The sequence below is a fragment of the Vigna radiata genome, chromosome 1, assembly GCF_000741045.1.
Source record: "Vigna radiata var. radiata cultivar VC1973A chromosome 1, Vradiata_ver6, whole genome shotgun sequence".
Classification (NCBI taxonomy): Eukaryota; Viridiplantae; Streptophyta; class Magnoliopsida; order Fabales; family Fabaceae; genus Vigna; species Vigna radiata.
In genome coordinates this window covers 2316480-2343083 of record NC_028351.1, presented here as the reverse complement: position 1 = coordinate 2343083, position 26604 = coordinate 2316480, and the positions used below count along the sequence as shown (strand labels likewise).

Here is a 26604-nt window from a genome sequence, read left to right as displayed (position 1 = left end):
GGTCAAAATTCATTTTGGGTCTTTTGGAGAAGAGTGATGGTTCCGCCTCTTGATAATAGAGACTTGCAAGATATACTTAAAGTGAGGTATCCGGATCTGGAGCTTCACGTTAGCCAACTCATAGGTATTGATATGATGTTTTGTTAATTTGTAGTTTCATGCAAACACATGTTTATTTTGTTAAGTGATGCAACTTAAAGTTGAGAGAAAAAAGAAAACTCTTATATTTGTGATTAACTTAATCCTGATACAACTTACTACTGTATATAAAGACAATAGTTCTGAAATGTAAAGGGCGGGAAGCACCTAACAAAACCCTAACAAATATATTAATAATAAAATAAAGACACTATACTTCAACACTCCCCCACAAGTTGGAGCATATAGATCATATGCACCAAGCTTGGAACATATAAATTGAATTCTAGGCCCCCTTAGAGATTTGGTCAGAATGTCTGTGAGTTGTTCATTAGAGTTAATAGACTCAGTAACCAGATCCTTTGACAATATAAAATGACAATCAATCTCTATGTGTTTTGTTTTTTCATGAAACACTGGATTGGAGGCAATGTGAAGGGCGACTTGATTGTCACAGTACAACTTCATCTGCTCATTTTCACAAAATTTCAACTCTTGAAGGAGTTGTTTAATCCACACAAGTTCACATGTAGTTAGAGCCATAGATCGATACTCAGCTTCAGCATTAGATCGAGCAACAACACTTTGTTTCTTACTTTTCCAAGATACAAGGTTCCCTCCAAGTAAAACACAATATCCCGAGGTAGATCTTCTGTCAATTGGACAACCAGCCCAATCTGCATCACAATATCCCTCAACACGAGTGCTTCCCTTGTCCTCATACAACAATCCCTGTCCTGGGTTCCCTTTTACATATCTAAGAATGCGAATCACAACATTCCAATGATCAACATGTGGATTTTGCATAAATTGACTCAACTCCCACTGGATAAGAAAGATCAGGTCTTGTTATGGTAAGATAGATGAGTTTTCCAACAAGCCTTCTATATCTCTCTGGGTCTAAGAAAAGTTCACCTTGGTCTTTCATTAACTTTTGATTTGAGTCCATAGGACTATCAATGGGCTTGCAATTTGTCAGGCTTGTTTCCTCCAAAATATCAAGAGCATATTTTCTTTGTGAAATGATGACACCTTCCTTTGATTGTGCCACTTCAATACCAAGAAAATATTTTAGCCGACCCAAATCTTTGGCTTGAAAGTGGTTGAACAAATGATTCTTTAATTGAGCAATTCCAATGATGTCATTTCCTGTAATGAGAATATCATCAACATAGACCATAAGATAAACACATTTATCAGGAGAAGAGTGACTATAAAATACTGAATGATCCGCCTCACATCGTTTCAATCCAAAATTCTGCACAACCCGACTAAATTTACCAAACCAAGCTCGAGGTGATTGCTTCAAACCATAGAGGTGATTGCTCCATGTATATCTCTTCTTCTAGATCACCATGAAGAAAGACATTTTTAATGTCCAACTGGTAAAGGGGTCAATGACGAATGGCAGCCATAGCAAGCAAAATACGAACAATACTGGTTTTAGCCACAGGAGAAAAGGTATCACAATAGTCGAGACCATAGACTTGAGTGTATCCCTTAGCTACTAGACGAGCTTTAAGACGATCAACTGCACCAATAGGACCAACCTTAATAGCATAGACCCATCTACAACCAACAGGCTTCTTACCAAGAGGAAGAGGAACAAGGTCCCAAGTGCATTGTGTTCAAGTGCCTGCATTTCATCAATCATGGCTTGTTGCCATCCAGGATGACCAAGTGCCTCATGAACATTATTGGGAACCTTAATGGAAGATAAGGAAGAAACAAAGGAGAAATATGGAGGAGACAAACGATGATAACTCAAAATTATAAACAGGATAAGGATTACGAAGCGAATACCTTTCCAGAGGGCAATAGGCCAATTATTATCTGAGTCAAGAGAGGGTGAAGAGGATGAAGGATCCATGGTTTGAGAATCTGATGGAGGAGGATCTGAGTCTTGAGGATCTTCATTGTTTGGAGTTTGAGATTGTGTCCAACACTGATATGTGAGAAGAGGAGGAACAATGTCATTTGCAGTTTGAGTTTGAGGTAAAGAAGCAAGAGTAACCAAGGGATCACATGATGGTAGAGGAAGCATTTGTTGAACAAATGAACTATCCTCCATGGGGGACAAGAAGCGGCGCGTGACAGCAGGTGCGGATGTTTCGGAGGACGGGACCACTAGGGTTGGGTTGCGCTTCTCAAGGCGCACCTAACCCCTGACTTCGCCAGAGAAAACAACGTTCACCGGCGGCGACAGCGGACTGGCCTGAAAGAAACGGCTCGTGGAGGCTGGTGCGGAGGTTTCAGAGGACGAGACCACCAGGGTTGGATTGCGCTTCTCAAGGCGCACCTAACCCTTGACTTCATCGGAGAAAGCGACGGCCGACGACGGCCGACGACGGCGGAGGCGGCGGACAGCGGAGCTACGACAAAAATGACAAGATAAAGAGTTTGGCTCTTGATACCAACTTAAAGTTGAGAGAAAAAGAAAACTCATATTTGTGATTAACTTAATCCTGATACAACTTACTCTTATATAAAGACAGTAGTTCTGAAATGTAAATGGCGGGAAACACCTAACAAAACCCTAACAAATATATTAATAATAAAATAAAGACATTATACTTCAACAATGCATTCATTATTATATTGCTGCTGAAGATATCTGTGTATGCATGTAAATTTTTTGGCAGAAACCTTTGAAAGGGTAAACAATATTTCCATGCTTCAATTTGTGGGTTTCCACCCAGGAAGTTCTACTTCTGGTTACTGTCCCTGCAGGTTCTCATTAAGGTAATTAAAGTAATAATATTTTTACTGTGCTTGTTTTTTCATTTTTCAATTGTTGATATGACTATTGATTATCCGTGACAGGGATCTCCTTAAATGGTGCAAAAGGATTGCGGGTTTAGGATTTACCCTTGATCGTAGCCTATCTGAAAACGGGGTGTATAAGGAGGTCTGACTTTTAAGTTCTTACATCTTTTCTTTTCCTCATAATATATTTCCTAGACTTGGTTCATGTTTAACTATTGTCTTGTATCAGGCTGTTGACATATTTGCATCCTCTTCGTCTTCAATTGAAAACCGTTTGTCAGTAATGAAAGAGATTGCTGAGTTGTGGAAATTACCTGTCTCTGCTGCTGAGACCTTGTATCCCTTAGAGAAACCTATAATTCAGGTTTTATCTAATGCAATTGAAATCTTTGCTTCATGATTTTGCTACACCAGTTTCTCAATTCTGTATGTTAAATGCAGGATTCTATAACATCTTTAACAATAGGCCGAGTTTCCCTGCAGTACACTGAAAAACCTGTAAGTATTGAGTCTAGTCTGTTGAGGACTTTGAGTTTAAATGATGATACAATTTTGGTAAAAAGGTCTCATTTTCCCTTGGGATTGCTATTTTTGGTTTTAATGCAGTTACAACAACATAAAAGACCTTTTGTTGAGATTCGTAGTTCTTTGCATGTTTTGGAGCGGATAGCACGTTCTGTCGAGTATAATGAGCCTGTACTCTTGGTTGGAGAAACTGGTACTGGGAAGACTACCATTGTCCAAAATTTGGCTTTAAGGCTTGGCCAAAAGCTTACAGTTTTTGTATGTTACGATTTTTTTCTATTTTGTATTATTATTATGTGTCATTTATAATTGTGTTTGAAGTTTTTGTGACACATGGCGGTGGTTTTTTTTTCTCCAGAATCTTAGTCAGCAAAGTGATGTTGCTGACTTACTAGGGGGTTTTAAGCCTATGGATGCTCAGTCTGTCTACTTGTCCCTCTATAAAGAGTTCAATGAACTGTTTGCAGAGACATTTTCAGTAAAGGTATTTATTTTTGACTTTTGATTTATATTTTTGTGTCCAGTCTTTGCTAATGGCTCTATTGCTTTGGTGCTGTTTAGAATAATGGACGCTTTCTTACTCATCTAGAAAGTCATCTAAAGAAGTTTTTGATTGATAAGAATGGGCAAGATCTGTTGGAAGTATTGCGAAGAGCAGTTCGAAAGGTATTTGAGAATATTCAACCTGAATCTTCCAAAAGGCCATTAGAAGAACAAATAATCCAATCACGGGAGGCAGTTGAGCTTATTCAACCTGAATCTTCCAAAAAGCGTGAAAGGCCATTAGAAATAATCCAATCTTGGGACAGATTTCGCATAAAACTGGATAATGTCTGTCCAAGTAATCCTTCTTCAACGAGGATGTTTTCTTTTGTCGAAGGAAGTTTTGTTACTGCACTTAGAAAGGGTGAGTGGATTTTGCTTGATGAGGTGAATTTGGCTCCTCCAGAAACCTTGCAAAGAATTGTTGGTGTTCTAGAAGGGGAACATGGTGTGCTATGTTTAGCTGAAAGAGGTGATACAGATTATATACATCGCCATCCAGATTTCCGTATATTTGCCTGCATGAATCCAGCAACAGATGCAGGGAAGCGGGATTTGCCCTTCTCTTTAAGGAGTAGATTTACTGAGTATTTTGTCGATGATGTTTTGAATGATGAGGATTTAAGTCTATTTATTAGTCAATTCATTAATAGTGGCTACATGGATCAACAGTTGGTTAATAAAATTGTTTCTTTCTATAAAGAAGCAAAAAAGGAATCTGAAGAGAGGTTGCAAGATGGTGCCAACCAGAAACCTCAGTACAGTTTAAGGTCCCTTTATCGTGCTATGGAGTATATGCAGAGGACAAAAACAAAATTTGGATTGCAAAAGGCATTATATGATGGGTTTAATATGTTTTTTGTCTCTTTGTTGGATGGATCTAGTGCTGAAATTATGAGGCAAAAAATATCATCTCTTCTGTTAGGAGGTCATATGCCTCCACATGTACCTCTTTCCCAATATTTAGAGGACTCCATATCCGATGGATCTTCAGGGAACTATGTTCAAACTAAATCTGTACAGGAGCATCTTGGCAATTTGGCGCGTGCTGTTCTAATGAGATATCCCATCCTCTTACAAGGTCCCACATCCAGTGGGAAAACTAGCCTTGTTCGGTATCTTGCTGCAATAACTGGTCATGATTTTGTAAGAATCAACAATCATGAACATACTGATTTGCAAGAGTATCTTGGTTCTTATATAACTGGCACTACTGGAAAGCTTGTTTTTAATGAAGGTGTTTTGGTTAAAGCTGTAAGAAATGGTCACTGGATTGTACTTGACGAGCTTAATTTGGCTCCATCTGATGTGTTGGAGGCATTGAACCGATTGCTTGATGATAACAGAGAACTTTTTGTTCCTGAGCTGCAAGAAAGAATTCGAGCTCATCCAAAATTTAGGCTTTTTGCTACTCAAAATCCGCCTACACTTTATGGTGGCCGCAAAATGTTGTCCCGGGCATTTCGTAATCGTTTTGTTGAGATTCATGTTGGTGAAATTCCAGACAATGAGCTCAGCAAAATACTGGAGGATAGATGTAAAATCTATGTAGGTCATGCTGAAAAAATGGTTGAAGTGATGAAGGATCTTCGATTGCACAGACAGAGTAGCCGGGTCTTTGCTGGCAAACATGGATTTATAACACCTCGAGACTTGTTTCGTTGGGCTGATCGTGCCCAGAGATTTGGTAACTCTAATGAAGATTTGGCCAAAGATGGCTACTATCTTTTGGCAGAAAGGCTACGGGACGAGGATGAGAAGTCTGTCGTTCAAGAAATTCTGGAAAAGTACTTTCGGGTTAAACTGAATATAAAAAGTTTGTATGAACAGGTATTGTTCTTTCTTTTAGTGTTTTAACCTCATTTGTGATTACCCAGTATATAATAGTTGCTCTTTACTATTGTGCTGTCCTGGTTTTTTTTGTGCGCCTTTATACTTTTAAATGTGGATCTTATCACTTTGTAATTAGTATGTGAACTTGAAGGAAAATATGTATATGCTTTACTTGACTTAACACTGAAAAGTTATTATGTAAATTATATCTTGGATTAAAATTGCTTCAAGCTGATTGTTATGATGTTCCGTCAAATTTGACTCCATCTATTTTCATATTTTCCATCATATGCAAATTTCTGTGTTATTGATAACAAATCATATAATCTGGACTTGAATTCAGAACTTTTGTTTGTACCTACGCATATATAATAAATCATATAATCTGGTCTTAAATCAGCACTTTCGTTCATAATATTATAATATATAGGTACAAACGAAAGTGCTGCATTTATAATATATGATAGTATTATAATACATTGGATTTGTTGATGCTGTATCATCTGTCTTTCAGGATTGAGTTGTTGGGTGTTGGTTTGAATATTATTTTTGCCGTTGAGATTAGTACATGTTGTTGCCTTTTTCAATACCTAAAGGATGGAGAGGGAGGTTGGAAATTAAATTTTATCTCTACTTTCTTAACTGTATTTCAGATATCATGTAGAGACAACTCTTCCAATTTGTTAGTTGGCTTTGGAGGTTCAGATGGTCTAGAAAGGTATGAGCTTGTTGTTGTCTTTCCCTTGTGGTCCAAAATCTTAGGTTCAATGCCTCTAATTGTTTTTTATGCAGTGTACTCTTGACCAAAGGTATGCAGAGGTTGTACTTCCTCGTGGAACGCTGCTATAACTTACGTGAGCCTGTACTGCTTGTTGGAGAAACAGGTGGAGGAAAGACTACCGTGTGCCAGTTATTAAGTGCTTGTTTGCAGATAAAATTACGCACCTTGAATTGCCATCAATATACGGAAACATCTGATTTTATTGGGGTGAGTTATCTCATGCCTTTTCCTTTAGTAATTCTTGTAAGGACTTCAACCAGAAATACATATATTACTATTATTAGCTGAAGGTCTTACTAGGAATTTTTTTGCAGGGATTCCGTCCTACACGAGAGAGATCTGCATTAATTTCTGGGTATAAAGAGATAATTGAAAAGTTGAAGAAACTAAAGACTTGTACATACTTTCATAAGGGCCTTGTGAGTGTTCTTTTTTTATCTTCTTAGGATTAAACAAAGAATTTTTATTTCAGTTCTATGTATATATCTTTTGCTTAGCTTTTGCTGCATTTAAGCAGCTTTTCTATAAGCACCATGATTCTTTCGTTTTCCCTTCTATCTGAATCAATGCTATTGAGATCAAGCGAATTCTGATTTGTCATTTTGTGCTACAGTCTTCTGACATCAAGGATGCTTCTTCAACTCTTAATCTGCTGAGTGATAGGATAAGGAAATTTAAAGAAGGTCAAGTTTGTTTGGATATCAGCAGAGAACTTAAGGATCTTGAGCAAATTAAGTGTGATCTCAATGGCTTGCATCAAAAGTGGCAGAGCATATTTGTGTGGCAGGATGGTCCTCTCGTAGAAGCAATGAGAGATGGTGACCTTTTTCTTGTGGATGAAATATCATTGGCTGATGATAGTGTACTTGAGAGATTGAATAGTGTGTTGGAACCAGAAAGGATGCTAGTAAGTTCAATATCTGTATTGCCACACTCAAAAATGGTACTTTTATTTTATTTAACTTTTTTTTTTTTTTTTTGGTTGCAGTCTTTGGCTGAAAAAGGAGGGACCGATCTTGAGAAGGTTACTGCACATTCAAATTTTTTTGTTCTGGCAACAATGAATCCCGGTGGTGATTACGGGAAGAAGGAGTTATCTCCAGCACTACGCAATCGATTTACAGAGATATGGGTTCCCCCGGTTAATGATCTAGATGAGCTTCAAGGCATTGCTCTGAAAAGGTACCTGTAATTTTCCATATTTTAGTATGACCTTCAGTGTTTAGATGTATGAAATAGTGAAAGAGATGAGGGGAAATCTCCCTTGTGTTGAATATACACATACGGTCCTCTATTTATAATAGAAGAAATATGGGCTAAGCCCAAAAATACAAATAAGAAATATAAGCAAACTAAATAAGAAATATAAACAAACAAACTAAAGATAAGAGATAAATATAAACTAAATATAATATCTCTAACACTCCTAAAAGCTTGGAATAAATAAACTCAATTTTAAATATATGATCTGTCTTCAAGAGTGTGCGACAAACAAATGTGTGCAATCACATGTCGACGAACAACTAACAGCAACTTATGGATAGTGGTGGACAACTGCGAAACTTCAAATAGCACCATGAAACTTCAAGTGGAATGACTTTGACAAAGGAGAACAATGACAAATTCCAAGGACTGGATTGCCATCAAGTAAGGACGGGACTTGCATCAAAACTACAGGGAATGCTATCACTGACTGATGGGGCTTGTAGTGGCTAAAAGCGATAAAACTACAGGGAATGCCATCACTCACTGATGGGTTCTGTAGTGGCTAAAAGCAACAAAACTACAGGGAATGCCATCACTCACTGATGGGTTCTGTAGTGGCTAAAAGCAACAAAAAGATTCTCCAATCAAGGCACCTGAAAAAGAAAAAAGAGCAACCTCGATGCTCTAAATAGTTGCCTGAGAGGAGACAAAACTGCAAGGAATCCCATCATTGACTAGTGGAGTCTGAAAACCTAAAACCTGGCTGCAAACATACTCTCCCTCAGGACGAACGACGAAAATGATGGCGCGTTGAGCGGAGACGACGGCCGGAGATGGTGGCCAGAGACGACGGCCGGCGACGGTGGCCGGCGACGGTGGCCGGCGAAGACGGCTGGAGACGGTGGCCGGCTGGAGATGGTGCCGGCGACGGTGGCCAGTGACGGACGACGACGAAGGATGATGACTGACGGCGAGTAGCGGTGATGCACAGTGGAGGCAGTGGCCTTTCTTGGCTGAAGCATAATGACATAGGTTGAAAGACTTTTAGTAGGGGTTGCCGGTGACCATGATGGCTGGCCGCCGGCAGACAGCGAAGGCAATGGCTAAAGAATCAGAGAACCTTGCTCTGATACCATATGAAATAGTGAAAGAGATGAGGGGAAATCTCCCTTGTGTTGAATATACACATAGGGTCCTCTATTTATAATAGAAGAAATATGGACTAAGCCCAAAATACAAATAAGAAATATAAACAAACTAAATAAGAAATATAAACAAACTAACTAAAGATAAGAGATAAATATAAACTAAATATAATATCTCTAACAAGATGATTTAACTCTATTACATACTGATCTGTTTTTTTTTTTTTTTTCAGAATTTCCAAGTTTAAAGTTACTGGCAGCTTATGTCCTGAATGTCAAGAAAGACTCTCACTAATTGTTGATGCTATGATAAGGTTTTTTGAGGTATGTTATGAATAGGTTTGCAATAAAAGTCATAAATTGTTGACTCTTGCATGTTTTTGGGGATTTTGTTAATTAAGGTACTAATTGCCATGGATTCTTTAGTCTTCTTTCCCTTAAAAGAAATGGCACAGTGAATCTTATGTTTGGAGAAGCTAAAAATTAGAAGTTTAATAAGGAAGAGACAAAAATTTCCCGAGTCTTGTTTTAGTGTTGTATTCTTTGATCCATTATATATTATTATTCACTTGCTCTTTCTTGTTCCCATGCATGTCAGTGGTTCAATAACTTGCATCCAGGAAGAATGCTTACAGTGAGAGATCTCATTTCTTGGGTTGACTTTTTCATTACAATGGAAACAAGCTTAGGACCAGAGCATGCACTTCTTCATGGACTATTTCTTGTTTTGCTTGATGGCTTAAGTCTAGGTATGATCTGTTTGTTTATGACTTTTTATTTATTCTACTTCCCTTATTTTTTATATAATATATTTTTTTTTTTTAATCTTACATCAGTTACCTATTATATGTCCTGGGTAAAAGGACCAAACAAGGGAAATGTGCAAGTTGAGAATATTGGCTCTTTGCCACTTGGGGCTTTAGTTTGTTCCGGGGGTTGGAATGTGTTAATAATTTTGCTATCATAATCTTTTGTTTGGGTTGCATAAAGAAATTAAGTTCAATTTTTGGGCTTGATTCTTTTATTATGTTTCTAGATCTATTTTTTGCTGAGTTCTACAATATTGTAACTAAAAGTTCTAAACTTAATAAAAAATTTAATATTTGTTATGACTGTTGTGGTAGTAGTGGTAGTTATCAGGGTGTTAGGGTAGTGCTACATTTTAACCCTCAACTATCATCATTTTGCAAATATTACCACTCAAGTTTTTTTTTTTTCTAGTAAAATGGCATCTTACCATTTTATTTTTTGCAAAATGACGTTTTGTTATCAACATGTTGGTAAAATGTGGAAAGCATGATATAGTAAAGTGTGTGGAAAAAAACTTTAGAGGTAACTGTGTAAATTGAAAAACTTAATGGAAAAATGAGCAAAAGTAATTCTTGGGAGTTCAAATTTGTAAAATGATAATTACTGAATGGTAAAATCTGGATTTAAGCTTTTATATTATTGTCTTCTGTCATAAACGAATATTGTTTAAGGATTAAAGCTGTTAGGTTAATAGAACTGTGTATTAAACTATTGTTTTTCTATTGCACAAAGCTTCATTTATGAGCTCCCAAAATTCCTGAAGCAGAAACACCATTCAAACACATTGTAGAATTTTGAATTTGGATTCTCTCTTCTGGGTTTTTCTGTGTTGTTCCTCTGCCGAGCTTCAAAATATAGCGCCGGGCACTGATTTTGATGTCTCTAAATATATTAAAAAGTTTTTTAAAGCACTAAAATAAATGTATTTTAATGCTCAGCAGAGGACTGCACCAAAAAACCCAGCAGAGAATCTAGAATTTTCAATAGACATTCATGTTTATTGACAGTTGCTAAACTTTTACCAGGGACAGGACTTTCCAAAAGGGATGCTGCTGAGCTAAGGGAGAGATGTCTTTCCTTTCTTTTACAAAAGCTAAGGGTATGTTTCTTCCCTTGTTATTCGTCATTTATGCTATACAATGAAAATGAGAGCATTTGATGTTTATTACTATTCGAAATAGCTTAGTGTACGTGTTAGCTTTTTATAATGTTCTACAAAAGCTAATGTATGTGTTGGCCTTGTACAATGTTTTATCATAATTTCTCTTGAAATTGAATAACACAACATTATCCAGCTACCAGTCTTATGGTAAGAATAATTTTGATTGAAATATAGTAAGTAGAGTCACTGTAATATCTTAGAATTCAATAATGTTCAAATATGCATAGCTATGAGTATTTCTGTGATCAGTCCATATAAGTAAGTTGAAAGAAAGCTAATCTGTTACTGCAGCTATAAAAAAAGTGTAAAGTAGCTGAAAATACAAAATGGACATATAATGTGCAAGTATCTGTAACACATTTGTTTAAATTTCTTTTATGAGGCAGTCAGTTATTATCCAGTTTTGTGAAGTTCTTATGATTGCTTATATTTGTATTTTAATATTAGCTCCAGATGGAAAAAGTTGTAAATATTGACTGGCCAGAGCTTTCAAGAATGGGAAACTACGGTTGGGGTGAATTTGGTTCCACTATGGATGTGCAACACAGTAACAATACACAACACGATGATTTATTTGGCATTGATCCATTCTATATCAATAAAGGTAACGATAATGTGGTGCTGCAATTCTGTTATCAGATTTGGTTTTGTAAAAGTATTTCTATATTTGTATACCCTCATCTATCAATTGGGGTTTTTCCACCTGAAATAGTTGTACTTTTGTAAAGGAAAAAGTGGTGTTATGAGCTAATAAATAATTGTCTCTTGTGTTTATTTTGCACTACTTTGTTTTATGCATGTAGGTAATGGCATTGTTGAGGATGGTGGGTTTGAATTCATGGCGCCTACTACCTGCAGGAATGCCTTGAGAGTTTTGCGGGCTATGCAGCTTCCAAAGCCTGGTATGTTCGTTCATTATTTAAATTATGTCTGAAAATTTGAATTTTGTTTAATTATGTCTGAGATTTCATATTTAAATTATTTAAATGATTGTACATATGCAGTTTTACTTGAAGGTAGCCCAGGTGTAGGGAAAACTAGTTTAATCATTGCCTTGGGAAACTGTTCTGGGCACAAAGTGGTACGAATAAACTTTTCAGAGCAGGTCAGTAATTAGCTTGGTTGACACTTAGTTTTTTATAATAATTTGTTAAACTACATTTGTCATCTTAAAAGTTATTATGTATGTATTTCTGGTGCAGACTGATATGATGGATCTGTTAGGGTCTGATTTACCAGTTGAAAGTGATGAGGGAATGAAGTTTTCTTGGTCTGATGGGATACTATTGCAGGTTGATTGTCTTATACTGTAACATATCATGTTCCTCTCTGCTTTTGGTATGTTTTTAATTTGTAACCTAAATTTGCAGGCACTGAAGGAAGGTTGTTGGGTTTTGCTGGACGAACTTAATCTTGCTCCACAATCTGTTTTAGAAGTATGTTACTCATCAATCTCAATCTCCATTTGTTCCTTTTGTGTACCTTCTTTGCTTTAGCACATTTTTCTTTGTGACAGGGGTTGAATGCTATACTGGACCATAGAGCTGAGGTGTTTATACCGGAGTTGGGAAATACTTTTAAATGTCCATCATCATTTAGAGTTTTTGCTTGCCAGAATCCATCACATCAAGGTGGGGGCCGAAAAGGCCTTCCAAAGTCATTCCTAAATCGATTTACAAAGGTATGCTGATGGTATGTTTTCTTGTATTTATTTTGGGCCTATGAAAGTTGAAACATAGATATATTCAAGCAAGCAAACCTGTGGAATCTAAAGTCCAAAACCCTCTATGTAGTACTTTGATTCAATTCATGTATAACCGAAAGAAACTCTACTTATGTTTTGTTTTGCTGTGTTTAATGAAGGTGTCCTGTTTCAGAATATTTTTCCTCTTTTCTTAAGTAATATTGTCACTCTAATCTTTTCTTTTTAACTAGATGCAAGATTTATCAAATCTGTTTTTGGTTGTTGATACAGGTATATGTTGATGAGTTAGTTCAGGAAGACTACCTATCCATCTGCGAAACAAAATTTCCGACCATCTCTCAAACATTACTCTCAAAGTTAGTCTTATTCAATAAAAGAATGCATGAAGACACTACAGTAAATCAAAAGTTTGCCAAGGATGGCTTTCCATGGGAGTTCAATCTTCGTGATATATTTCGGTCTTGTGAGATAATTCAAGGTTCTATCATCCATATTCCTTTCACTTCTAAATTGAATCTTGTTTTTTTTTCCTTGCCTCTTCTCTTTATTTGTAGTGTCCCTAATAGAGTCATTCCCTTTCCTATGCTGATAATTCCATATATTCAATTTAGGTGCACCGAAGCACTCTGGATTGTATTCCTTCGTGAACACTGTTTATATTCAGAGAATGCGTACAGCAGCTGATCGCAAGGAAGTCTTACGAGTTTTCAAGGAGGTATTTGAGGTGACACTGCCTATAAATCTATATCCCCGTGTTCAACTGAACTCAGAACATTTAATTGTGGGCAATGCTACTATTAAGAGGAATCATGTCCAATTAACTACACCCTCAAGCAAACAGCTCCTGATTCTGCCTGAAATTCGACAGAGTTTGGAAGCTGCTGCTCAATGTGTAGAGCGTCAATGGTTATGCATCTTGACTGGGCCATCGTGTTCTGGGAAAACTTCACTGATAAGATTACTAGCTAACCTAACAGGAAATATGCTGAATGAAATTAATCTTTCATCTGCAACAGATATATCTGAACTATTGGGATCTTTTGAACAGTATGATGCCTTGCGTAATTTTTTCAATGTAGTTGGTCAAATTGAGCGCTATGTTAATGAGTTCATTAGTTTGCAACTGGAGGCTTCAAAGGATGCAATTTTCAGGGAAACCGATTTCTATACCAGATGGATTGCTTTCCTCTCTAGCTTTAAATTTGAGAGCTTGTTATCTTCTGCTACAAATTATCTTGATGACCAGAAGAAAATAGTATGTTCCCTTAGTTTGTTCGTTGAACAACTAAAGTTGCAGATAGAAAGGAGTTCTCTTCCTCTATCCTACTCTTTAAAGGAACTTGATTTTGTATCGAAGGCAGTTTTAAAGATGAAAGATGATAAAAACAGCGCTGTTTCAACCAAATTTGTATGGGTTACAGGACTGTTGATCAAGGCTATTGAGCAAGGGGAATGGATTGTGTTGGAGAATGCAAATCTATGTAATCCCACGGTATATGATGCTTTGCGAGTTCATGCATTTAAAAGCTTATTATGCTTGAATAAGATTTTATTTAATCCTTGTATTTCGTATAAATGTCTGTGAACTGTGTTAATGGACTGATATCTCTTTGCTCTCTTTTGCTGAATCTGTTAATGTCAAACTCGTGTCTCATTAAACTTCCTCATCATCCATTTTTTCTTTCTAATCTATTTAAGTGTCTTGAACTCAGTTCGCAATAGCTTTCCCCAAATGAACTATAAATTAGAAGCATATCTAGATGATATTTTTTCTTGTTTAATTTTTCTGAAGTTTGGCAGGCAATATCTGGATAGTGCTTTATTGTCTTTAATCACCTGAATTGTTTAATTTTTCTACTTAAGGTTTGCAGCTGTACAAGTATGTAAATTGGTACTATTTAATTATTTTTACTTGTTTTTGTTGCTAGGTCCTTGATAGAATTAACTCATTGGTGGAACCTTGTGGATCGATCACGGTGAATGAGCGTGGAGCTGTTGATGGAAAGCCATTGGTTATTCATCCACACCCTAATTTCCGCATGTTCCTCACAGTGAATCCACAGTACGGTGAAGTTTCTCGAGCAATGCGTAATAGGGGAGTTGAAATATTTATGCTCCAGCCATATTGGGCATTAGATGATATGAGTGGATACAATGGTGAGGACATTGAACTNAGAGATGTCAGGAGGTTTCTTGTTTTATTGGGTATTCCGATTGCTCAATTGGTTGATTCAATGGCTACAGCCCACATTTATGCTAAAAAGGAAGGTTNGAAGCTTAATNATCGCATTACATATCTTGAACTCTCACATTGGGTTCATCTGTTTCTGCAGCTTCTTAGGAATGGTTGTTGTCCTATTTGGAGTCTACAAATAAGTTGGGAGCATATATATCTCTCCTCATTGGGTGCTGAGGGAGAGAAAATAGTCAATTTAGCCAAAACTGAATATTTATCTGTTCCTAATTTTGCTGGGTATGACGTTTTGACAGTGTGTCCTTTGAGTTTAAGGGATTTTGTATATTACTCTAAAGAAGCTTCTATCAAACAGAACTGCATGTATCTGGAATCACTGGGAACTCAGATTGCATCTCATCAATATCAAAATGATCGTAAGAGGAAGTCAACAGCTTCTTTGCTAACTTCCAGTGAACATGTGAGGGCGAATATGATGGATTTGATGACTTTACGTGAACTTATGTATCCTAAGGCTTCAAATGTGAAAATTTCTGACTATGAAAGGGAGTATAAATTTGATTCAGAGTTGACAAAGAAGATGCTATTCTTTTCTGCCAATTGGGCAATTGAACAAGCTACCAAAAGTGATTTAAAGTTCTATCTTCTAAGGTTTAAGTGGTTCAGTTCTTTCTGCAAGTTCTTTCATGACTTTGTCAAACTGATTGAACAGATGATGGAACATCCTATTTGGGAGTATATTTCATGCCGTGATGAACTAGATGTTGATTTGCAGTTAATACCATTGTTGTCACTTGATATAGTTAATTTGGCTCCATCAAATAGCAAAACTAAATATCTCTGTAATGCTATTATTTGCTTTGATCCTCTAAGGCTAACATTCCAGCAACGGAATATTGAGAGCCAACATAGTTTTAATGAAAAAGCCAGTCGCTTCATTCCACTTTTGAAGTCCCTTTATGTTTTGCAAGATGAAATACTTTACAAATTTGTTTCAGCATCTAAGCTAATTGAGGACCAGTCTTTTGATTATAAAATACAGTTATACTGCAGCCTCATCGAGGACCATGTTTTATTTTGGCGATACTTGGTTTCTTTGAAGTTTGATCCTTTGAAGTTTGATCAGTTTGATCATTTGGAGTTTGATCAGTTGAAGTTTGATCAGATGATAATTTCTTGGCACTCTTTGGTGAAAGGTGCTCAAAAGTTTATAGATATCTGTCCTGAAGCAGTTGATGATTTTTTGGTAAGCTAAGAATTAAGTTTTGTCTATTTAATAAGAGAGTGTGCATAAAGCATCAGAATTAAGTTTGTTTGCATCCTAGATATTGATCAAATTCTTTTAAGCTTAACATGCTTTGAATCTTGGTGAATGCACCCTTATTTTCTTCTCACATATTTTGTTTAGTGTCACCAAAATATCTCTTTCATGTTTTGTATTACATTCAGACTATCTTTACTTGAACAGATGGAGAGCAAAAAATTACTATCTTTACTTGAACAGATGGAGAGCAAAAAATTGAAGTTCTCTTTTTCGGAAGAACCCTTACTATGGATTCATGGTGGTCACCCATTTTTGCCCTCTTCTTCTGATTTACACGATCAACATCATCAGATTTTGAAATTTGTTGAAACAATTTGGCCAAGAAAGACAGGACCCAAATACCAAGGTTAGGAATTTAAAGTCCTCTTTTGTTATTTATTTCTTGGAAAATTTCATATGCCCAATTCATGGTCAAGATATTCTCAATTTTGGAACATTTAACCCTTTAACTTCTTAAATAGTTAATCAACTCAGCAATTGCCTGTAAGTAACCAATACTTGAGCATCATTAACTTGTTAAGTTGTCAATTATTCTTAAGATGGGAATATTTTTCCAAGATTTTTTTTTATTTTCTTTGCATTTTATACATCTTATTTTTTTTATATGTTCGTTCATTCTTAATTTTCTATTCAGAACATTCAGGAAATTTGAGCAGGCATCTTGTTGATGTTGTTGCATCATTTGATCATGATCTCCGCATCCTCATTATGCAAGGTATATTATCGAGATCTTTCTTTCCCCTATAACATTTTTTATAGAAAATTGGGAATCAAATGTTATCCTTTGGTCTTATTTCCCTATATAACTTAAAGATAGGCCAGTTTCAGTTGCATTTATCTTGTGAAATAAATTTCTTTGGGAATGAGAAACTTTCTATTGGTGTATATATATGTTTGCATGATTGATGTTTAGTCCCTTTTCTTGCAAGAGTAAGACTGGTCACATTACCCTCTATAAACCTCACTAGGTTGGAGCTTTTTGTGCTTGGCCATGGCCTCTTTCCTTGCAATAATACTTGAACTGGTGTTTTTTTGCTTGTGATGTCTTCTAAAGTTTACTATATTGATTATGATATTGATCTTGAAAAATGGCTTTTTTTTTTCATTCCTTCCTAATCAATGTGGACAACACTTATTTACTTTGTTTTAAACGGTACTGGATCCATTTTTATTTATATTTTATTTGTTCATACTAGAAATGGTTATTTTGGCTCCTTATAATATTCTTTTTTTTTCTCCTCGCCCTTGTGTTTTTAAACAATGGTTTAAAACTTTATTAGTTTTTTTTTTCCTGTACTACCCTTATATTTTCCAGCTTTTCCTTTTAGGTTAGTTTTTTTATAATTTGCTCTTTTCATAACAAATTTGATGTTTCTAGGCCTTCAGTTTTTTTTTTTTTTTTGCTTTTAATCCTGCATAATGAAAGTCAAAATACGATTATTTCAGGTTTTATTGCTTGTTGAGGGCAATGATTGTAATCGTATTTACTATTGTTTATGAGGCTTTTTGGTGTATACTTATTATTTCTCTCTTTATTTTATAATTGTATAGATGTGTCAAACTCATCATTCTTAATGGTGAAATGGAGTCATGAGGATGGTATCCATAATTTTCAGAAGTTGGAGAAGACGCATCAGGTCTGTACCTTTCATGATGGTATTGATATCTATAATGCCCAAGTTAACATTTGATTGTTAAAATTGTCCCACAGGTGCTGCTAAGAAGGTTTGAACATGAAAAACAGAAGTTGCAGTTGAATTCAGGATCCAAAGACAGTTCATCTTTTGTTGAATATTCAACTGCTTGTTGTTCATTCTCACGTGAAATGTTGTGCCAAAAGTCTGCATTTGAGGCCTGGCAGGATACGTTCCCTCCAGTTGATTATGCCAGTTTATTTTGGGACATGGAGTTACTGCAGAAACTTACATCAATTCATTTGGATGATCTTGAAGGATTGCACCAAGTAATATCGATCATACTTATTTATTCATTGACGTAATTTGGATATACATTCGTATGGTTGCCTGGCTGTTCATGTTTGATCCTTACTCAAGCTTTCCTCTTATGAATTGAGTTATTGTTAACAAAATTTTCTTTATAATATTGAAAAAAAAAGTTTCTTTGTAATAGACTAGTGAGACTCTTGTGCTCAATAATTTCATGGATAAGGAAATACATCTGGTTGAGTAGGTGAACCATGAAACTAAGTGGTCATAAATATATACTAGGAGAAAAGGTGGGATTTGTGACAGCATCCTGGGGGTAGTAGGAGTCTGTTATGGTGAGTGGGTAAGGTGTGTGTATGGAGGGGGGAGGCGGTGGACAATCACTCAATTAAGTTATTGTGATTGGCTAGGAACAGCGAGTTCCTTATGTATTTCCTGATAATTCCATTTATACCCTGGACATCTAATTTCATNCTATGNTGAAATTANTACATTGTTTAATACCTACTATTTGNGTTCTGTTTCTATCAATAGCTGAGGGTTNCTACCCNTNTTATATTATGCCACNCATAATCTGGAAACTTAANTGCCATGTTTCTTTGATTCTGTTAATAGGCTGTGNGATNTCTATCAGACCTTTTGGACTNTGCTTTGNAGTTTTCNTTGAGTTTCTCATCAAGGCCTCCACAAATGTTTGTGCCACACCAGAAGATATTGTGGACCCTTAATGCATGGGCTTCAGTGGATGCAGGTTGGTGTAAGGACTTGAACGAGTCCAATGTTTCCTTTTCCTTTTTGTTGACTAGTATGCTAACACTAAAATTCGAACTTATTTCTCTGTTTCTGCCTTTTGGGGTACAGTGAATTTGAAAATTGCAAGTTTTATTCTGGAGATGTGGTTTAAGTGGCATGAAACTGTGTGGGTATGGTTCCCTAAATTTAATAAGGTATGCAGTAAGTTAGAAAATTGTAGGCTTTCATATTTAGTTTTTCCTATTAATATGCCTTTTGACTTTTTTTTATGATATTTTTCTGTACACAGAACTTTGTGAAGATTGATGGCTTTGGTACAACTGCACTTCCCCACATGCTCATTGAGCCTTCCAGTGCATCAACTGTGTTGCAGATCACGTGAGTTAATTGTATAATTTCAGCACTATATTTTTGTCATGTGCTATTGATTTTTTGAGTGGAGCTTCCAATAAACCAAGGTTGTTAGTCGTTACTGAAGTCAATATTGGGGCTTTGTCACCCGTAAGCTATCATGTTGTATATTGTTTGTTACTATATACATGACACGGGGAAGAAACTTCTGCCTGAAATCTTGAACTTTAAAGTATGTATATCATAATCTCCAAACACACAATTCCTGAAAATTAGGGTAAGAGGAAAATATATCATTACCTGGTAAGGATTGCAACCTGTGTAGTGATGCAGTATCGTTCTTTCTATTTATTAAAAAGATTTCAAATAATAGAACATACATAATGAGTCCTTATTTATGCTGCCCCTTAATATTCTTCCATTTTTTTTTATATTTCCACTTTAAAAGCAATGTGGTTGATTTTCTCGTTTGTGTTAAAGTTAGTTTTATCCTATGTATTTGACTACTATTATTTCTCTCATTTATAACTAGTCTGTAAAATATTTAAGAATTGGATAGATATATTTTGACATCTACGCAGGTAGCAGATAGTTATATGTTTTGCATCTTAGTATTTTGTAGTTGCTTTGTTGTATATGACTATTTGTTAACTAATGTGAATAAATATTGAACATCTTGTTACTGAAAGTCTAACCCTTTGGATAATATTTTCAGGCAAAGCACACATGCTATCAAGGAATCTTGGGTGCAATGTCTCAAGTGTAGAGTTACCTTGTTCAATCTGTGGCATTGTTCTCATCATGGAACACATCTACCTAAATTTCTTTTATCTGCTGCTCGCTCTCTTTTCCAGCAGGTAAAANTATTNTTTTCNTTCCATTTAAAAGTCANTTNAGTCTAAATTATTATACTGATTCATGCCTATGGTATGCTTAAGTGCAGATTATTTATGCTCACAGAAAATCATTTGATGCTGATCAGTTTGCTAGAATTAAATCTACTTTTTCTTCTTCTGAGAAGAATGCACTTACGGTATGCTTTTGACTTCTCATAAGTATATTATACCTGTATTTAAAAAGTCTGTGAATAACTAATTATAGTTGATTAAGAAATGCATAATAAGTATATGTAAATTTTTCCCCTTTCCGTGTGTATTTATGAATGTAAAATAATTTCCCGAAGTGTTTGGCTGAATTAAGAAAGAGAACCTTCATCAACAATTAACAGTTGCTATGTTTTAGGGATTCTGTTTGAATGGTTATAAACCCCAAACATCACTTTTCTTATTCTCATTCCCTTGTTAACTGAATCTAGGAAGAAAGCATCTATATTCTGAGCTCTCTTGTTGCTTCATCGAGACATCAAAGGTTGAAAAAATCCGTTCAGAAGTTCATTGTTCCACTGCTTAGAGAGCTGTATCTTCAGACTAATGCTGCCGGTAAATCTGCTAATTATTCTCAACTTTAATAAACATGTATAATAACTGACTGTTATTTTAATATGGCCATAAAAGTTAAGTAAAATTATAAAAATCCTCTTAATACGGTATTCTGTTAGATTGTAAATTCTTTATTATAGCTGTGACCTGGGAGCATTAGTTACCTATTATATATGTATCTTTATTCTTCATGTTTAGAATGTTCTCTCTTATATTTATATATCTCTTTTTAAATTGTTTTAGATTTCAACTTTACTATTGGTTGTGCATGGGCGCACATTGGAGCATTGCGCATTCACCTATTGCTTAGCTGTAGTGAAATTGACCCCACCATGAAGTACTATTGCAAGTACTCTCAGCTCATGGAAACAATATCAACACTTGAACTTGAAATTCAGGTATTCTATAAAGATCTTTAAATCAGTTGTTTGCCTTTGTTTTCTTGTGTATTGAACAATTCTTTGTGTATTTTATTTCTTCTATTACTTGTTTGATGATTTATACCAGTGGTGAATTATTTTCTATTTACTAAATTCATTTAGGTGCGGAAAGAGTGTGGCTATTTTGCTGGACAGTTTTTAACACACGAGTCTGACAAAAGAAAAACACAAAGGTTGGAACAGTTGCAGGCAGAGCATCGGATGCTAGAAGAAAAGGTTTCTAGATCCTTATGTTTTATTCTGTTTCTTGTTGGTTATATTTCTTTTCATGTTTTATATGTAATTATTGGCTTGCATGATTACCATTTATGGATTTGGTGCCGAAGGCTGCAAAGTCATTTTTGTTAGTTTTCTGTTTCNGTCTGAATGTTGCATTAAAAACTTACTACTTTATACATCTAATTACGTTAAGAAATAAACTGTAGTTATGAGTGATGCAATAGAAAAAAAACAGTGGAAAAAATGTTGATTTGAAATCCTCCATTGTGGTTCCCTCTAATGGAAGCTTGTTTTTGTAGTCAAATTTATTGTGGAAAAAAAGGTGGCTTCTTTGGATTATTATTGGCAGTTTAAGTGTCAATTTGTTTTGTTGTGATTTTAGTTGAACTCTAGCTTTGGTTCTACAAAACTCTATTGATATTCACCTAAGTCAATTTTTGTGGCATTGATCTGATAAACCTTGCAGTGCATGCTGGTCTTATCATCTGTATTTCATTATCTTTTTCAACTGTATATTAACACCCAGTCCCCTCCTTCTGTTTCTATTTGCTAATATAGAAAGTAATTTACATTAGATCTCTATCTGTACTTTGCTGCTCTCATCCTTTCAAGTGAATGATGAAAATTGATGACGGTTGTGTTGGCCTTAGATTGTGTTTCGTGCTGAACCATTGAAATACAAGAACTTAGTGAAGGAATGTGATGACTTTCTTAAACAAGTTGATGGTTTGGAAGCTTTGCTTAGTAGGAGTACTGCCCAGGACTTACAGCAGATTGTTGACCATGCTTGTGGCTGGCAGGTAGTACTATTTTTCTATCTATGAATAAAAGGGGAACACATTTTGATGACTTATTTATGCACTGTATATAACATTGGCGTAAATGTTGCAATGCTTAGAGTGCTTTTGTTCTTGTTAAAATTCTGAATAATTTAATTAATGCTAAATGCATATTGTAGTTTCAAAGAATTTTTTTAGAATGTATTAATAATACTAGAGAACCAACTACAAGAATAGTGATAATATATTTTCATTAAAAAGGGCAGATTAAATTAACAGAGCAACCTAGAGAAGTTAGTTAACTAAGCAAATCTTACTCATCTCTCCTTACCTGACTAAAAAACCCGTGTGAAGTAACCTTTTTCTAGGCCCCAGGGAGTCTAAGAGACTTCTTTAATGGCTTGACCATGGTAGCATATAGATTTGTTGGATTTTCTAGAGAAATCTATAGTCCATGTCCTATTGCCTGGTTTAGAATAATATGTTGCCGTGAAAATTAAGTGTTGGATTTTTCAGTAGGGACTCATTCTGAAGATTCAACAACAATGAGATATGAACTAAACACAAAGGATTATGACTCCATTTCTTACTCAACTTTAAAATAATGATTTTATGAGTCTTCTTCCTTATTTGTTGTTTGACTTTTTTATTTTTATCCAATAGACTTAGACTTGAACTCATACATACACGTGTGTGTATAGGATTATATAGGATTGTAAGTCGTTCATAGACTTGGTGATGACTTTTTCGTTGGCATAGGTTGAGAGACAAATTTGGGTGGCACCTATATAGGATAGAACAGATGGTAGAAGTTTTCTTAGATGGTCTGCTAATTCACAGAGAAGACTTGTAGAAGGTTTGGTAAGCACAGGAATCCCTGGTTACTGGAGGTATCTTACCATTTAGAGGTAGATTGTTCTTCTACAGTATAGAAGTGATTTAGGACACAACATTATGCACTGTCTTAGGTATTTATTATGTGTTTTTCGAAATGGTGAGTGTTAAAGTGAAAAGTACAAATAAGGCATGAACTCAAGACGCTTATACTTTGCCTGCAGGTATTGTATCACCTTTTTTCTTTGACTCTGCATTTGTGCTAAGATTATCTGACATTCTAAAATTTTAATTGAGGGAACAACTATGCTCAACTGTTACTTGTATTTGGTAATGTTCCTGAAGTTTATGGATAGTTTAGTTACCTATGGTGTTAGAATTTTAATTTTTACTTGATGGGATGATGTACCTCCTTCTATTGTCTCTTAATTTTCTGGAGATAGATGTGGTCTCCCTCATTTCAGATTCTTGTAGTGGGCTTTGATTTGGTCACCCTACTTCTGAATTTTTTTTTCTTCTATTAATTGTATTAAGAATGCTGCATGCAGCCTGTATAGTGATGCAATAGCATTCTTTCCTTTTTATGAAATAATGAAAGAGATGAGAGGAAATCTCCCTTGTGTTAAATCCACAAATAGGGTTTTCTATTTATAATAGAAGAAATATGGGCTAAGTCCAAAATATAAATAAGAAATATAAACAAACCAAATAAGAAATATAAACAAACTAACTAAAGATAAGAGATAAATATAAACTAAATATAATATTTCTAACACTCCTCCTCAAGCTGGAGCATACAGATTGTATGTACCAAGCTTGTTACTAAAATAATCCACAAAGACTTGGTGAAAATATCTGCTTCTGCACTCGAGAGACACCAAATTGCTAATGATTTGCAAGACGACACAGAAGACAAAATACCAACTCAAAAGACTCCCCCTGAGCAACAAATTTGGGAGGTTGTTCCATGTAAATCTCTTCTTGTAAATCGCCCTTGAAGAATGCCACCAGTGGATAAAGAGGTAATTGTTGGAGAGCCACCACGGCTATAAATAAACTAACAACAAACCATCTTTCCAATGAAAAAAGCATATATGGACGGGTCAAACGCAATGGTGAAAAGAGAGGTCAGAAGAGACAGCAGCAAAGCCATGGACAAACAGGAGAGAGAAACAAACATGCCACAATGCACTATGTAAAAAAAAAGAGAACAAATCCATAACTTTAAATGGAACTCAGATGAAAGTTCCGACGAGGTTCTAGCGAGATTCCAGCGAGGTTACATCGAGGTTCCGACGAGGTTCCGGCGAAGGTCCGACGAAGGTCCGGCGAGGGTCCGGCTACGGTGACGGCTCCGGCAGCAACGATGGCTGCGGAGGACGGCGGCGAAGGATGATGACTGACGGTGAGTAGCAGCGATTCACAGCGGAGGCAGTGGCCTTTCTTGGCCGCAGCAGAATAACATAGGTTGAAAGACCTTTAGTAGGGGCTGTCGGCGGCCATGGCGGCCGGCCGCCAATAGACAGCGAAGACAATGATTAAAGAATTAGAGAACCGGCTTTGATACCATATGAAATAGTGAAAGAGATGAGAGGAAATCTCCCTTGTGTTAAATCCACACATAGAAGAAATATGGGGTAAGTCCAAAATATAAATAAGAAATATAGACAAACCAAATAAGAAATATAAACAAACTAACTAAAGATAAGAGATAAATATAAACTAAATATAATATTTCTAACACTTTTGAATTAAAAAAAGCAGCCCCTTTTTTCTGATTGGTTTGAAAACATGAAACTGCAGACCTCCCAATTAGTTTGATCCCCCGAACTACTTATTGTTTGCAAGTGAAGAAAGGTCTCTGTAGATAAAAATTTATCAGAATGGTTTGATCCTTTCTGTTCAATATAGATAAAATAAAAGATACTCCTTTTCCATTGGCTAATATTGAAATTACAAAATCATGCTTTCTGTTGAACTCATTACCCTTCTCTCATATTCTTCTTTCTGATTTTGAATTGCAGGAAACAGCTACATGTTTTATTGATAGATTAATGGATGAGTACGCCGCATACATTGACATTATTCAACCAATTCAGGTTGCTGTGTATGAGATGAAATTAGGATTGTCACTGATTCTGTCAAGTGACAGAATCAACGAGGTTACGTTCTGCTATTTCATGAGTTTTGGTTTGCTGGGATTTTCTTTATATTTGTTTGGGAACTAACATGATGAGCATGACAGGAAATGATGTACACACTTATGCGCTTCCCTCGGGCTGCTTCATTTAACTTCATTTCTGTTAATGACATTGAGTTGAACTTGCACCCTGCATACAGTTTTGACTCTTTTTTGGAAGATATGGATTTGATGGGAAGGCTTGTTACACTTTCAAGTGGTGTTGCTGGTGATAAGATGGTATATATACTGTTGAATTAAGTTCCAAATTCTAATTCTAAAACAAATTTTGAATTGTGTGATTTCAGAATTTATTAGTTTATTTTATGGTTTGTATCTGAATCTTCACAAACAGGTATCTGTGGTGCAAAATAGAGCTGCTATCTATTGGAGCTGTGTTCAAATTGCACATCGTATTGCTAATGCTAAAATAATTGATAATAAGTCTTACATGGTCAGTTTTTTTATTTGGGTTTTTCGTTTAACAAATTCATTTATATTTGCGTAAGATATTCTATATTTTCTGTTGTTTGGGTTTTCTGTTAACAAATTCATTTATATTTGCTTAAAACATCCTATTTTTTCAGCTCTTGCACAAGATATTTGACGAGTTGGCCAGGCTTTGGTTGAATACAAAATCTCACACAAAGTCAAAGAGTGATTTTGATGCTCAACAGTACAAGTTTAGACCTCGAGCTTTTCAAATTGAGAGTATTATTGATGTTGAATTACCCCCACTTGCAAATTCATTTGCCCCTGAGACATTTTCTGAATGGAAGGAATTTTCTTCCGATGAAAATTCTGCTGACAAAGTAATCCTTATATGAAGTTTCAATGTTGTATTTGTTTTGTTGATTCCATCCTGTATGTGTTGGTTGTCTCAAATGAAATGTTTATTCAATCAGATGGTATCCTCTGAGGAATGTTTCACATTGGATGAAGAATGGAAGCAGCTGGAAGAGTCTATCCTCAGTCATGTGGTTCTCATTCACAATCAGATATTTGGGTCAAGTGATCTAGTCCAGACTGTGAGTCTTTGGTCTCTGTCTTTTCCATAAATTCAAGTTAGAATATGAACTTTTTATGCTAAGTTTCCTAGTTGATGTATCTTGTTTATTATGTGTTTCATCGTGTAGCTGGTTAAAAGAGGTCAAGCTAATTTTTTTACTCTTTTAATGTATCTTTGGTTAAGTGAGATTCAGAGTTTCATCTTGTAGTAGTTCTATGAATTGAATTGCCCTAATTGACCTAGTGTTTATTCATATGTTTGTGAATGAATTACTGTGTATGATTGCTGAGTATGGTTATCAATATACACTTGCACAGACTATTAATTGCTGTCATGAATCGATTTTGACAAAGCTTAAGCCATTGAGTAAAAGCACTTGCGTATGTTTATATCTAATGTGCTCTGTGCTGCAAGTTCCCTGTGGGGCTCGATGCATGGTGGCAACATACATCAAAGCTCTAATACTATGTGATTATCAATTTTTCCATAACACTTAAGCAGTTAAATAAAAGCCCATGAATGG

General features: G+C 35.6%; 1 protein-coding gene across 1 annotated transcript in view; it reads left to right on the top strand.

Moving 5' to 3' along the window:
* The window catches only part of LOC106769619 (midasin-like), a 44769-nt gene that overhangs the window by 5254 nt on the left and 12911 nt on the right, over positions 1-26604 (top strand). The window contains 43 exon segments of the mRNA XM_022781760.1: positions 2-124; positions 2781-2880; positions 2962-3046; positions 3134-3268; positions 3346-3402; positions 3511-3687; positions 3788-3913; positions 3991-5802; positions 6459-6523; positions 6598-6793; positions 6901-7005; positions 7200-7493; positions 7575-7768; positions 9171-9261; positions 9536-9686; positions 10773-10846; positions 11357-11513; positions 11713-11811; positions 11914-12014; positions 12112-12201; positions 12280-12345; positions 12426-12590; positions 12885-13092; positions 13226-14106; positions 14543-16054; positions 16313-16478; positions 16776-16847; positions 17684-17769; positions 17844-18095; positions 18694-18829; positions 18940-19025; positions 19121-19209; positions 19898-20039; positions 20126-20215; positions 20498-20621; positions 20865-21019; positions 21164-21277; positions 21931-22080; positions 24918-25055; positions 25139-25312; positions 25428-25526; positions 25660-25884; positions 25978-26100. Of these exon segments, the coding sequence (XP_022637481.1) occupies positions 2-124; positions 2781-2880; positions 2962-3046; positions 3134-3268; positions 3346-3402; positions 3511-3687; positions 3788-3913; positions 3991-5802; positions 6459-6523; positions 6598-6793; positions 6901-7005; positions 7200-7493; positions 7575-7768; positions 9171-9261; positions 9536-9686; positions 10773-10846; positions 11357-11513; positions 11713-11811; positions 11914-12014; positions 12112-12201; positions 12280-12345; positions 12426-12590; positions 12885-13092; positions 13226-14106; positions 14543-16054; positions 16313-16478; positions 16776-16847; positions 17684-17769; positions 17844-18095; positions 18694-18829; positions 18940-19025; positions 19121-19209; positions 19898-20039; positions 20126-20215; positions 20498-20621; positions 20865-21019; positions 21164-21277; positions 21931-22080; positions 24918-25055; positions 25139-25312; positions 25428-25526; positions 25660-25884; positions 25978-26100 (9485 nt within the window).